At 55.5% G+C, this 14,868-nt stretch overlaps 1 protein-coding gene across 3 annotated transcripts in view; it reads right to left on the bottom strand.

Moving 5' to 3' along the window:
- The window catches only part of KCNAB2 (potassium voltage-gated channel subfamily A regulatory beta subunit 2), a 97,980-nt gene that overhangs the window by 32,100 nt on the left and 51,012 nt on the right, over nucleotides 1-14,868 (bottom strand). Inside the window, exon 3 of one of the 3 annotated variants that reach the window (XM_060088872.1) lies at nucleotides 14,285-14,528. The exons of the other annotated variants lie outside the window; for them this stretch is intronic. Coding sequence (XP_059944855.1) covers nucleotides 14,285-14,528 — 244 coding nt within the window. The remainder of the gene's footprint in view (nucleotides 1-14,284; nucleotides 14,529-14,868) is intronic. 3 annotated transcript variants of the gene reach the window in all.

The following is a 14,868-nucleotide window of genomic DNA, read 5'->3' as shown; positions in this document are numbered from 1 at the left end:
TGCACACACACAGACCAGACACACACAGACGCACACATGGAGAGATGCACACACACAGATGCACACACAGACACACGGAGAGATGCGCACACACAGACACACACACAGATACGCACACAGAGACACACACATGGAGAGATGCGCACACACAGACGCACACACGGAGAGATGCGCACACACAGATGCACAGACGCACACACCGAGAGCTGCGCACACACGTATGCACACACGGAGAGATGCGCAGACGCACACACGGAGAGATGTGCACACACAGATGCACACACAGAGAGATGCGCACACACAGACACACACATGGAGAGATGCGCACACACAGATGCACACACAGAGAGATGCGCACACACAGATGCACACGGAGAGATGCGCACACACAGATGCACGCACAGACGCACACAGAGATGCGCACACACAGATGCACAGAGATGCGCACACACAGATGCACACACGGAGAGATGTGCACAGACGCACACACAGAGACGCACACATGGAGAGATGTGCACACACAGGCACACACACCGATGCGCACACACAGACGCACACACGGAGAGGTGCACACTCACAGGTGCACTCACAGATGCACACACACAGACGCACACAGTAATCTTAAGCCCTCAGGCTCCTTGACATATCTAATCCTCAGTGGATCTTAGGAGCTTGGGAGGGAAATCATGTCGATAGCCACATTTTCCATTTACAGAGTGCTTCGTATTTTTGGAAATGGTCTCACTTGTACTAACTCCTTTGATATCCTAGGACTGACTTAAAAGCCCCAGTGGATAACACGAATCTAAACTAAAAAATAGATTCTGTTTACTCCTAGCCTTTGATTCCCACTGAACAAAAGATATAAACCGCCAGAGCTTCTAGAAGAGAGAATTCTGCTCTGGACTGTCCTCACTGAATTTAGAGAATGGGAACAAAAACCTTGTACCCCAGAGGCCCATAAAAGAACGTCAAATGTCCCCCAAGGACCAGGGAAGGAAAGGATACGGGTGGAGACGCAGAAGGACCCAGTTATTCCAGAATTCGTCTCAAGGACGCCTGGGACTTATGACACGGCTCCTTCACATGAGGTCCAACTTCTGGGCATTGGTTTTGTTTTAAGCCACACTGCTCAGTTGTTAAAGATCCATTCTCTCGGGCTTCCCTGGTGGCGCAGTGGTTGAGAGTCCGCCTGCTGATGCAGGGTGTGCGGGTTCGTGCCCCGGTCTGGGAGGATCCCACATGCCGCGGAGCGGCTGGGCCCGTGAGCCGTGGCCGCTGAGCCTGCGCGTCTGGAGCCTGTGCTCCGCAACGGGAGAGGCCACAACAGTGAGAGGCCCGCGTATCGAAAAAAAAAAAAAAAAAAAAAAAAAAAGATCCATTATCTCAATACTTTTCAAGTTGGCACCAACACCAGCTAGAAACCCAGACATTCTCCTCAAACACAACCAGACTCTTCTGAGGCTGGCCTGTGTGATTTGAGTCACTGAGAGCAAGAGTTGGGAACCAGGGACCTAACAGCTTTTCCAGCTCAGGCAGACCGTTTGTTGTAAGAACCCCCCTTTCCCTAGGAATACCATTCTCGAAGTGCTAAAGGGTCTAAGTGAAGAGAAACTCGTGAGTGGGAAAGGCTAGACCTCTAGCCTGGTGACCCACAACCCTGCCCTCGCAGACCCTTGGTACAAAGCCAGCCCTCCTTTTCCACGTGGGTACATCCACCGGCCACCCGAGCAAGGCCCTGGATGGAGCAAGGGGGGCATGCAAGGAACAGCAGGAAGGCCCCTGCCCTCTGACACTGGTGCTTTGCACGCTCTCTATGTACTAGTCACGGCGAGCGTACCCAGAGTAGGTGGAGACTGGCCAAAGCAGAGGGACACACAGCAGCCTGGACTGAGCCCTTAGCAGGGAACTCCGGCTGCGGCTCTGTGCCCTGTGGAGCATTAGCCCTGCCTGTAGAGGAGCCCAGGCCTGGGGTCGGGCTCAGTTGTGGGGGGAAGATTTAATTCCATCACATGGTTTACCCAGTATCCCTGACTATTAAACTGAGGTTTGTCAAGGTGGCTTAGCTGCAAAGGCATCAGACCACCCACGGGGCATCTTTGGGGCCTGTGTGCCCAGGGGGAGGGCAGGGGTCTGTGGCCGGTGCCCCGGGGTTCCCAGAAAGAGGAAGCTTTACCTGGCATCCAATATCGGGGGGGCTCAGCTATAGTGACCCCTCCCAAGAACGGAAACAAACGAGCAGAAGGAAAGAAAGGCATCGTCATCCCCTGCAGTCGGGAAGAAACGGGCGCCTGACCCTGAGCCTTGATTTTATTTCTCCCCCCATCTGCAAAGCTCCCCCAGACGGGGGTGGGAGGGCAGCCCCCGCCCCCGCCCCGCACAGCCGCCCCGCGCCGCGTACCTATACTTCATCCCGGGGTGCATCACGCTGGCCTCGCCTGTGCTCAGGAGGCTCTGCACCGACAGCTGTCCCAGGCTCCGGGCCACCATGGCCACGGTGCGGAAATGGCTGCGGGTACCCAGGCTGGGGCTGCTGGCTGCCGGCCGGCCCAGACGCTCCTCGGGGCCCCGGCCCTTGAGGCCATGCTCCGAGCAAACGAAGGACACCTGCATGTTTCCGCCGCTCAGCTCCTGGCCACGTCCCTCCTCCTTCCGGGCTCCGAGGTCACCTGCCCCTGGAAGCCCTGCTCCGCCTGGGACAAGACTTTATCCCAGAAGGTGAAGAAGCCACCAGGCGTTGCTTCAGGAGTGCAGATGTGTGACGCAGAAAAGCCTGTGCGCTCTCCGGGGGAAGGGGGTGAAATTTCCAGAAATGTGCTAGAAAAGACCTGATCAGATAGAACTCAGAAATCGAGGGGCGGGGAGGATGCCACTGCCTCTCCCTTCTCTGCGGGTCCTTCCTCTGCCCCGCCCTGGTCTGGCTCTGTCCGCCGGAGCCCCCAGCCCAGCTGTGTTAGGCAGGGCTGGGCTGCCAGTAACTCACGACCAATGAGCGGCACCGCTGTCCCCTGACAGCAGGAGGAGGAGGGAGGGCGCCTCCCATCAGGGTGGCAGCCCAGGGGTTCGGGGAGCAGCTGCTTCTCCAGGCTTCCCGAGTCTCTTGGAGGGAGCCTGGCGTCCACCCCTGGCTCTGCGCACTGTGGCTCTTGGGACTCCCACCCAGTTAACGGGGTGACGGGCGAGAGGCATGGGAGGTGCAGGAGGTGATTCGTTATTAATGAAGCGGATGCACAAGCCGCCCCGATCGCCCTGGATGATCCCCGGGAGGTCGGCGCCGGTGCTCCAGGCTAACAGCTGCTCAGCCAGGACTGGACGAGGCAGGCATGCAGCCAGGTGGACAGCTGAGCGTGCAGGCAGCTGGCCTGGCCAGCTCTGTCCCCTGGTGGCTCTCACCCAGGAAAGTGGGGGTGCCACCAGGGTTGAGCACAAGAAGTCAGATCACCAGAAATCTGGAGGAGAGAGGACCATTCTGTCTAGACGGTAATGACGCAGGTGACGTTAGGAAAGAAGCCCGGGGTCAAGGGACCAGAGACCTGAGAAGCTCCAGCACCTCGCACAGCACTTAGCTCTCGGCACACGCTCAATAAATACTTCTGGAGTGAATGAATGAATGAATGAATTGATGAATGAAGATCCCCCTGCTTTACCCCATCCTCTTTTCCCACACTCATGGGATCAGGATGAAGACAGACCAAAGCTCACGGGTTTCCTGAAACCCAGAGAGATGCCCCCGTTGGCAGCAAGGGCTGGCTTTGCCTTCTGACCCTGAGCATGCCACTCTCACTCTGCAGGGTGGCCCTGGCCAAAGCTGCCTTTTGGATCTCATCTTGCCCTGCGGGAAGGGCTGAGAAGGCGTGGTGGGTGGAAGGCAGGTGGTCAGGGGTCTAGCTCAGGTTCTGCTGCTAATTCGCTGTGTGATCCCAGGCGGGTGTCCTGCTTTCTCTGGGTCCCTGGGTATCCACGGACAGAATAATGTGGCTGGCCTGAGGACCACGCTGTCCCTCCCAGCTTGGCTCGGCAGGAACCTTCCACGCCTGCTGGCTGTCCAGCCTGTGCTCTGACGGGACCCAGAGAGGGATCCACCCGGAGATGCTCACAGTAGATGGGGGCTGAACTTGCTCTCAGCTCCGGCCCTGCCTTTTGGACACAGAAGTTAAGAAGAAAACCTTGTTCCAGTCCCAGCCTCCCTGCTCCTGAGCTGGGCAGCCTCGGGCAAGTGACCCCCTGTCTGAGCCTCAGTGCCCTTGTGTCCAACGCAAGTCACACAGGCATGGCCAGATCACGCCTGCAAAGCACTCACACAGGGGTCTGGTCCTTGGGAAGCACTCCCATGGTGCCTCGGCAGAAGGGAGTGGCTTTCTGGCCGTGGAGTCAGGATAGACCCCTGTGTGAGACCCTCCTCCATCCCACCCGTAAGAATACCCCTTCTGTCCTCCCCGTGGCCTGACTCGGCAGCAGGAACCACCCCTGAGGTGGGGACCTGGACCTGGGGATAGAGGCCTGGGGAGGGCAGAGCTGGTGCCTTTGCCCAGGGGGCCCCGGCAGGTCACAGACGCTACCTGTGGAGGCCAGTGGGGCCCCTCAGGACCCACAGGCCGGCTCTGCCTTCCTCTTCCACCTGCCCATAAAAGCCTCGGGGCCTGGATGGCCTGGGTCCCTGAGCTCAGGGTAGGGTGGGGCCCTCCCTGAGCCCCTTGGGTGGGTGGGGGGATGGGAAGGAGGAAGGACAGCCTGCGGTGCTGGCCCTTCCACCTGCTGGAACCTTGCACTTGAAGACAACAGGTCCTGGCCCTCAGGAAGCCCACAGGCCTGCCAACGAGGCTGCAGGTGGCAAAGACTCTGCCTTTCGCTCCTCCCCAGGCTCGTGGAGCCCATGTCCACGGCAGGGATGCTCAACACCTGACCAGGATGCTAGAGGAGCTTGTTGTAAATGCAGATTCCTGGGCCCCAGCCACAACTACTGAATCGGTCCCTCCGGGGCTGGGCCTGGGAAGCTGTGTTTTTGTTTGTTTGTTTTGCGGTATGCGGGCCTCTCACTGCCGTGGTCTTTCCCGTTGCAGAGCACAGGCTCCGGACGCGCAGGCTCAGCAGCCATGGCTCACGGGCCCAGCCGCTTCGCGGCATGTGGGATCCTCCCGGACCGGGGCACGAACCCGTGTCCCCTGCATTGGCAGGCGGACTCTCAACCACTGCGCCACCAGGGAAGCCCGGAAGCTGTGTTTTCATCAGGAGCTTTGAGTGGTGCTGTGCGCTGGCTGGGCGGACGTGGAAATCCCCTACTCCGTTCCACCTTCTACTGTTCCCTGTGCTCTGGCAAACCGTCAGATCCTACCAGGGCTAGCATCTTACTATTCCTCCCGGGCTGCTCTTAACCAGATGGTGCGCTTTACGCTTTGAGAGAGATCCACAGAGACTTAGTCACCACAGTGTGTAAAAGGTCACCCGCCTCGCTCCCCAGTCCAGCAATTCCACTCCTAGGTATGTACCCAGAGAACTAAAAACATACGCCCACACAAAAACGTGAACACATGATGTCCACAGCAGCATTACTCATCACAGCCCCAAAGTGGAAGCAACCCAAATGTCCATCAACTGACGAATGGCTAAAAAAAATGTGGTCTATAGCCGCACCGTAGACTGGTACTCAGCCATACCAAGGAATGAAGTGCTGATACATTCTACAACACACATGACCCTTGCAAACATCATGCTGAGAGAAAGAAACCAGTCACAAGAGGTCACATATTGTATGATTCCATTCATATGAAATGTTCAGAACAGGCAAATCCATAGAGACAGAAAGTAGATTAGTGGTTGCTGGGGGCTGGGGGGAGTGGGGAATCAGGAAACGATATCTAATGTGGGTGCAGGATGTCTTTTTGGGGTGATGAAAATGTTCTAAAATGGGTGACTTTTGGACAACTGTTTGTACTAAAACCATTAAATTGGATGCTTTAAATGGGTGTATGGTATGTGAATTATATCTCAATAAAACTTACCAAAGGGCTTCCCTGGTGGCACAGTGGTTGAGAATCTGCCTGCTAATGCAGGGGACACAGGTTCGAGCCCTGGTCTGGGAAGATCCCACATGCCGCGGAGCAACTAGGCCCGTGAGCCACAACTGCTGAGCCTGCGCGTCTGGAGCCTGTGCTCCGCCAACAAGAGAGGCCGCGATAGTGAGAGGCCCGCGCACCGCGGCGATGAAGAGCGGCCCCGCTTGCCGCAACTAGAGAAAGCCCTCGCACAGAAACGAAGACCCAACACAGCCAAAAATAAATAAATAAATTAAGAAAAAAAAAAAGAGTAAATCCTATTAAAAAAAAAAAAACTTACCAAAATAAAAAAAGTCAACGACCTCAAAAGTCTCTGGGCCTTTGCTCTTGCTGTTCCCTGCGGGAGTGCCCTTCCCGTTTCTCTGCCTTTGAAATCCTTGTCGACCTCTCTGGCATCAGCTGAGATAGTACATGCAGTGTGAAGCAGTCCCCCACCCCTCGCAAGCACCCGTAACCTTTCCTTCCTCCCAGTGTCGCCGACCTCAGCCTCCCCAGCGATACCAGGGGCCTGGGAGCCACAGCAGGAAGCAGCCCACCCAGACCGCGGCAGCAGTCAAGGCTTCACTCTTGCAGGACCTCCTGGGCCTGGCCTGGTGGTAGAGTCCCCAGCCCCGACTCCATCCCACTATAACGTGTTGTGGGGATGATGGGAATGGACATTTGACCTCAGAACCCGCCCAGGGAATCCAGGACAAAGGTGTCTCTGGGTCCAGCAGAGAACTGCCAAGAGGGGAAGTCGGGTAGGTGGGTTTTCACAGCTGGCCAGAGTCTATAATTTTTCATGTGCCCCAGACAGGGGTCACAACTCATAATATCTTAGAAAATCACAAGAATTAGACAAGAATGGAAAGCTGAAAGCTTAAGACCTTGACCTGAACTTGCCACAATTAAATGTCACCCCCAAAGGGTCTCTCCTTTCAAACACGTTTAGGTGGAGAAGTGAGTCCCAGACACGGGCGGGTCGACTTGAAATGGGCTTTGGGCAGAAACATCGAGTGTGGATGGTTGATTTTGATCCACAGCAGATTCTGGGTTCTTTTTCTGCCTCTCCAGTACCTGCTATTGTTAAAACAAAGCAGCTGGTTCCTGCTGTGATTAATCAGAGGGGCAGCCACCCCAATTAAAAGCTCTGCCGTGTCCATACAGTACCACCAAAGAGAGCTTCTCGGGACAGAAGCTTCCTGTGTGGTGCCTGGCATCCACCCCCAACCTGTCCCAGTGAGGGATGGGGAGATAAGAAAGCTGGGGCCCAGCCAGATCCTTCCCCCAAGACAGTGACAGGTTCACAGTAGGAGGGGACAGGACCCTCCCTGCACAGAATGAGGCCCGTGGAAGCCTCAAGGCCTGGAGTAGAAGTTTCAGAGATGCCTTTTAAATTTTTTGGGGGGCCGTGGCCCTCGATTGGACCAGGTGGGCCCTCAGCAGTGAAAGTGGGGAGTCCTAACCACTGGACCACCATGGAATTCCCTAAAGATGGCTTTTAAAAGCACGGACTGCAGCAGCAACTCAGGAATGAGGACGAGCCTCGGTTGTGCCCTGCAGAGGCCTGGGTGCCTCCCCTGTATCAGTAAGGATGCCCCAACTGTGCTGTGTCCTGATTTGTACGCAACAGTGACTTCCTGCCCAAGGCAGGGGCAGCTGCTGAAGAGTTGGGGGCCACCCTGACGGAGCAGTGGGATGGGAGGTCCTTGGCCCCTGAGGTTTCTGAGAGCAAAGGGTGGCAGACCGGTGGCCTTCCTGGAGGAGGTGTCCTCTGGTACGTGAGAGCGGAAGCCCCCTTGGGGGCTCAGTGCTGTGGCTGTGCTTCCTTTGGGAACTCACGCCCCAGTCACGCCCAGCGTTACCCGCCCTAAAAGGCAGGAAGGTGGGTCAGCCGTGAATTGGCCCCTCTTGCTTCTTAGTTGCTGCCGTGTACTAAGTGGCTGTACCCAGGCCAGAGTAAGTGCTTCTGGCACCTTTTCTCTTTTCATCCTTAGAAGCACCTTGGAGGCGTAACAACGACGACAACGGCCACAGCGCTAACACTTAACACGGTGCCTGCTGCGCCCCAGCCATCGCGCCGAGCACTCTGTGAGCAGCTCACTAAGTTCCCACCACGACCTTCAGCTGAGCCCTGCGATGCTCCCGTTCACTGGACGACGCCGAGGCACAGAGAGGTCAAGGAAGGGAGACGAACGCTGGGCCCGTCCTCATTTCACAGCGGAGGCTCCTGCTCTCAGACCCCCAGATTAAAGGGTGAGGGTGGGGACGCTGCCTGGCACCATCTGGGGGTCTGACTGAGCTGTGCTGACCCCCGCCTTTCCAGGTGGACAGCAGAGAGCCAATCAGCCAGGGTTCCTGTCCTTGCCCAATCAGAGGAGCCTCTTGGGGGCGGATCCCCCAAATCCCTGGGCAGGGCCTGAGGATCGGCGTTGCTAACAGGTGACCCCCATTCCCCCTGCCAGGCGGGCTTGGGAGACACTGAGTTGTGCTGTGCGGTGGTTACAAAGCCACGCACCAGCGGTTGTGTTAGGATCGCTCAGCCCTTCCCGTCCCCGACACAGGGGAGGGAGAGGCTGTGATGTCCCTGTAAATAAAGGCAGGGGAGCTGGTGCAGGAGGCCCAGGACCTGCAGAGGGATGGGTGGCTGGCTCCAGGCCTGGGACTGCCGCCGGACCCCAGCACGGTGGCCACTGCCAGCAGAAGCAGACCCAGTATGAATGCAGGCCATGGGTGGCTGACACCACGGTCCCGGGCCGGCCCTCCACGGGGGCCCACGAGGGACCCCCGATCTTTGCACGGCAGCTCGTCCCGAGTGCCTGGCTTGTCTCGCCACCTCCCTCCCCACTCCCTTCCCATCTGCTTGATGTCCACACACAGCAGGAACTGCATCTCCAGGTGCTATTGTTTCCTCCCGTGAGATTCCAAGACTGGCGTTTCTCTCCCACCAGGAGCCAGGCCAGGAGCCCTAAGTTCCGTCACTATCTCATTTAGTCCGCAGGGCGCTTCTGTGAGGAAGTAACTATAGTCTCTGCTTTCCAGATGGGGACACTGAGACACGGAGAGGCCAGGTGACTTGTCCAAGTTCATACAGGTACCGGCAGGGGAGCCAGGATTCCCCTCAGGACGCTCAGTGATGTCCCTGCAGGCTCAGGAGTTGAGTCAGCCCTTGGGTCCCGCCGTGGGTTGAAATGTGACCCCAAAGAGACAAGTTCAAGTCCTAACTCCCGGCACCTGTGAGTGTGACCTTATTTGGAAATGGGATCTTTGTAGATATTATTACGTAAAGGTTGAGGTCCTGCTGGATTGGGGGTGAGCCCTGAATTCAATGACTGCTGTATTTATAAGGAGACGGAGATTTGGAGACAGACAGAGATGCACAGAGGGAAAACAGTCATGTGAAGATGGAGGCAGAGATTGGGGTGATGTGTCTACAGGCAAAGAAAGCCAAGGAGGCACGGATGTAGAAAGCAAACTTACGGTTGCCGGGGGGAAAAGGAGGGGGGAGGGATAAACTGGGAGATTGGGATTGATATATACACACTACTGTATACAAAATAGATAATTAATAGAGACCTACTCTATAGCACAGGGAACTCTACTCAGTACTCTATAACGACCTATGTGGGAAAGAATCTAAAAAAGAGTGGATACGTGTAGATGTATAACTGAGTCACTTTGCTGTACCCCTGAAACTAACACAACATTGTGAATCAACTATACTCCAGTGAAAAAGAAAAAAGAAAAAGAAAGCCAAGGAAGGATGTTTCCCTACACCCTTCAGAGACAGTGTGACCCTGCTGACCCCAGGTCCAGACTTCTGGGTTCCGGACCATGGGAGAATAGACAGGTGTTGTTCTGAGCACTGTGTTGTGTGCTGTGTTACGGCAGCCCCAGGACACTGATACGGGACTGTCTCAAGGCGGACCGGCCCCCCGCTTGGCCGCCTGGACTTCTCCACCCACCGTCCCTCTCTGGACTCTGTTCTTCCTCCTTTTCCCACCCATTCTTTAAGACACACCTGGGTTCCCAGCTCTTCCAGGAAGTCTTCCCTGACTGAGCTCCTATGAATAAATGAGCAACTGGAGAGTCTGTTCGATGAACTTGACCACAAATCAAATACTGCCTCTGATTCCTGTAAGAGGCTCCTGGTAAGAGGCTACGATCTAGAGGCAAAAACCACAGGCACGCAGGACGCCCCGCCCTGACAGAAGCTCAGGGCCAAGGCTCATTGCCCGGGGCTCCCCGCCCTCCGGGCTGCATCAGAGAGTCTCAGATGCAGCTTCCAGTCCTGCTGCCAAGGAAGCAGGCAGCAGGAAGGAGATATATTTTACAGGGGAATATTCTGAAAAGTGGGTTAAGACCAAGACCACATAACGCCACCCAGGCAATACTTACAGAGGCTCAAAATGTTCTAGGTGCTGGGAACAAACAGAGGCTGTGCTCTCAGTGGGGTGCAGATGGGCAAAACCAAGGTAAGAGACACAGGACAGTGGGTTTGAGGATGACTCACTGGGCATTTATTTAGACTGGGTGGTGCGGAAAGTCTCTTTGAGGCCAAAGATGTGATGATGGGAGGAAACCAGTCCTGTGAAAATCTGGAGGACACACCTTCCAGGGGAGGGAACGGAATGTGCAAGGACCCTGAGGATGCAATGGGCTTGCATGTTTGAGATATGGAAGGAAGGAAGGAAGGAAGGAGCCCCCTGAGCAGGAGGGAGGGTGTACAAGCCGAAATCAGAGACAGCACGGGCCGCGCAGGGCATGGTGGGGACTTCGGGTTCATTCCCGATGCCGTGGGTAGCAGACAAGGAACACACCTGAACCAGGCCCGGTGTCCAACGGGCACTGCCTGGGCCCAGGTCACAGCCTCTGGCTGGCCTGTGGCCACAGCTGCTGCCCTGTCTCAGGCCACATCTCCAGACCCGCCATCACTACAGTCAGGTGGACCTGGGGAAGGTGAGCTTACACAGGGACTGTGTAGACTTAAAAATTCAGTGCATTTTTTTTTTTTTTAAACAGCAAGAGATGAGGACCGTTAAAAAAAAAAAATGGGAAAAGTTAACAAGAAAGCCTTTTCCCCCAGCTGCAGGCTCAGGTCGGCTGATACGGTGTCTGGGCCCATGGTACGGTTGTCGCCTTGCTCCACGGAGCAGCACTTATTTGGAGGCTTTATCTTTTTTATATTAATATTTAAGACCAGGTTTAGCTGAGTCCCAGCCCAGCTGCTGCCGGGAACATTAACCGCGGAACGGCATCTATCTGGGATCTTTAATAACTCTTGGTCGTGGTTTCCGAGGCCCTCTTCCCAGTTAACCAAAACCCCTGGATGCAGCAAGATGAAATCCACCAGATAAAGGGCGGGCCCTACGGGGGCGACATCTGGCCCATCAAATGCTAAAGGCTCAGGTGGTTTTCTTGTCAACTCTCCTCCTTGAGAAGCAAGTTTCCCCAGGGTGTTTCAGCCCCACAGTGAGTCCAGCATGTTTCAGATGGGACACAGACCTTTTCCTTGGGGTGTCAGGCAAATAAGAGATTCGTCCCAGTACTCATACCCCCCGGCTGTGTTCGGGTCCTAGGACTGCCATGACAAAGTTCCACGAACTGGGGGGGCTTCAAGCAACAGAACCTGGTTCTCTCACAGCTCCGGGAGCCAGAAGGCTGAAATCTGGGTGTGGGCAGGGCTGCACTCTCTCTGAAGCCTCCAGGGGAGCATCCAGCCTGGCCTCCGCCCGCTTCTGGTGGCCGTGGTCCCTTGGCTTGTGGCCGCGTCCCTCCCACTGCTGCCTCCACCACCAAAGGGCCTCTTCCCTGTGCGTCTTCACTGGGCCTTCTTATTAGGACCCCAGGAGCTGGATTTAGGGCCCACCCTATTCCGCTGTGAGCTCATCTTACTAATTACATCTGCACAGAGTCTATTTCCAAATAGCCTCACATTCTATGGCTCTGGGTAGATGAAATTTTGGGGGACAAAATTCACCCCAGTGCCCCCTCCATTACAGACGGTATCCACACCCGAGGGAGGTGAGGTCTCCCAGGGACGGGGGACGGGCTCCGGCCCCCGCCCACCTGCCTCACCTCCACTGCTCTTGCCTTCCTCGCTCTGGCCCTGGGCTTTCTCTCCTCACATGTGTCCCTGTCCCCTTGGACTGGAAATTTCTTCTCCATGTCTTCAAGTAGTCCTCCTTTCAGACGGCTGGGGTCTCAGCTGCCCCTGGTCCCCCTGACTCTCTTAGGCATGTACTTGCTTTTTCTCTGCCGTCCCCAGCAGGATGTAATGTCCAACAGGGTGGGGAGGGACCTTGTCTGTCCTGTTCATGCAGCATCTGGCAAGCCTGTTGCCTGGAGCCAAGTAGATCGATCTTCAGTAAACATTTGTTGAATTAATGAAAAGTATCAATGACTTGCCAAAAAAAGAAAAAATGCAGGGACTTCCCTGGTGGTCCAGTGGTTAAGAATCTGCCTTCCAGTGCAAGGGGTGCAGGTTTGATCCCTGGTCGGGGAGCTCAGATCCCACACGCCTCAGGGCCAAAGAAATCAAAACATAAATCAGAAGCAATATTGTAACAAATTCAATAAAGACTTAAAAAAATGGTCCACATCAAAAAAAATCTTTAAAAAAAAAAGGAGAAAGAAAAAGAAAAAATGCAGACCCTCATCTCCTTCTTGAGAAATTTCCATCAGAATCAGGAGGTTCTCGAGGCCAAACCAGCTGACCCTTTGTCCTTCCTTTACATCTGGATTTATAATGCAAAGCCTTAAGAATTCTGCCATCTAATGGACTCAGGGCAGAAGTGCTTTATATCTTTAAATGACAACCTCATGCTAAAGATCCAAACACTTGTCCACAGGAGAAAATGTTACAGCAACAGGGCTGGTCTCTGTTCTTCTCTCCAGAGAACAGCCAGATAACCCCTGGGGCCTGCGTTAGATGGAAACCAAATCAAATATAGGACACCCACTTAAATATGGACTTGAGATAAACAACGAATAACTTCTGCTATTATGTCCCGATGATGGCATAAACTGGTTGTTTATTTGAAATTCAAGTTTAACTGGGTGTTCTATATTTTTATTTGCTAAATCTGGCAACTGTACATAGACTAGGTGGGTGGGTGGGGTCCCTCTGGCCAACTGGCTCTGGCCAGGACTTGTCCCTGGGAGGCACAGGAATAAAGCCTCATATATGTAACTTATCAACTCAAATGCCAGCTATCTGGGGCTCTCTGGCCACTTTCTGAGGCTTTCAGAGGAGAAAGCGGGCAGGTCAGAGCACTGTCCCAGCTGCTGATTTCAGTGACAAGCGAGCTAAACAGAACGTCTTTCTGAGGTTCAGAAGCAACCCTCCAGGCCTGCATCCAAGAACACAGGGACACCTAATCCACAGCCTTTGCTAATCACAGTTATAAGCGTAGTTGCAGCAACCAATTCAGAGGCCACTTCCCATGAGGACAGCCCAATTTAAGCACATCTTGGTCCCCAGGACCTCGCACGGGTTTCTGGTGCTGGGATGGATTTGTAGGTAGAGACGATGAATTGAGGGATTTCCCCTAATTTGTGTTTAGTCACCAACCCCTGATAATTAATGTGTCCCAATAACACGGCAAGAAGACAAATGACATAGTATGTTTACCCCTGCTGCAAAGTTTTTTCGAGAAACCATACTCTTTTCCCATGGAGGATACACCAAACGCAGCAGTGCTGATCTCTGAAGGAGAGGACTATGCAGGCTCTCATTGTCCTCTTTTATACGTTCCTACGTGGTCGGCATTCTTTTTTTTTTTTTTTTTTTTTTTTTTTTGTGGTACGCGGGCCTCTCGCTGTTGTGGCCTCTCCGGACGCGCAGGCTCAGCGGCCATGGCTCACGGGCCCAGCCGCTCCACGGCATGTGGGATCTTCCCGGACCGGGGCACGAACCCGTGTCCCCTGCATCGGCAGGCGGACTCTCAACCACTGCGCCACCAGGGAAGCCCCATTCTTTTCTTTTTGGCTGCGCCGCACAGCATGTGGGATCTTAGTTCCCCGAACTGGGATGAAACCTGTGTCCCCTGCAGCAGTGGAAGTGCGGAGTCTTAACCACTGGACCGCCAGGGAAGTCCCACGGTCGGCATTCTTAAACCCCAAGGAGTTTGCCCCGATTGACAGTGACCGCCATTACCCCGTTTCCTGGGCTGCATCCCTCTCGCAGCCCCGGCCTCGGCCCCTCCTCGGCCGGGGGACCTCCTCCTGTCCCCGCCCAGCCCAGCCCTTACCGGTACTTCATGCCGGTGCGCCGGGCGGTGCAGCTGTCCAGGGAGAGGCCGTGCATGCGCAGGAAGCTCTCCATGTTCCTGGCCTGGGCTGCTGCCCGCACCTCCCGCAGCTGCTGCAGCTCCAGCGTGCTGGCCTGGCGGACGGGCTGCAGGGCCCAGTCCGAGTGGCACCTGCCGATCACACTCCTGAGGCTCTCGCTGTACGTCATGGACAACATGGTCCCACCCGGCCCAGGAGCTGCCGCTGTCCGGATGGGAAACGCCGAGTGGTCATGGGTTAGAGAGCGTCCCGCCATCCCCGGTGCCCAGGCTGGACGCTGGCCCTGGGGCTGGGGCAGGGGCTGCGGCAGGGACACGGCCTCCAGACAGAGCGGCCACCAAGGGGTCTTAGCGCCTGGGGACAGGGCCGGGCCCCGGAATGTAAACCCCTCTTGGCTGCACTGGCCGGGAACTCTGGCTGAGCCACCCTCTCTGCCCCTGCCCCCATGAGACAAGCACAGGCGAAGCTGCATTCCAGGTGGGAGATCCCCCAAAAATGCTCCAAATGCGAAGGGGGCAGGAGCATGCAGAGAGCCCGGCCCCCA

This window comes from Mesoplodon densirostris, chromosome 2, assembly GCF_025265405.1.
Source record: "Mesoplodon densirostris isolate mMesDen1 chromosome 2, mMesDen1 primary haplotype, whole genome shotgun sequence".
Classification (NCBI taxonomy): Eukaryota; Metazoa; Chordata; class Mammalia; order Artiodactyla; family Ziphiidae; genus Mesoplodon; species Mesoplodon densirostris.
Note: the sequence above shows the minus strand (reverse complement) of the source record. Positions and strands in the feature narration are given on the sequence as shown.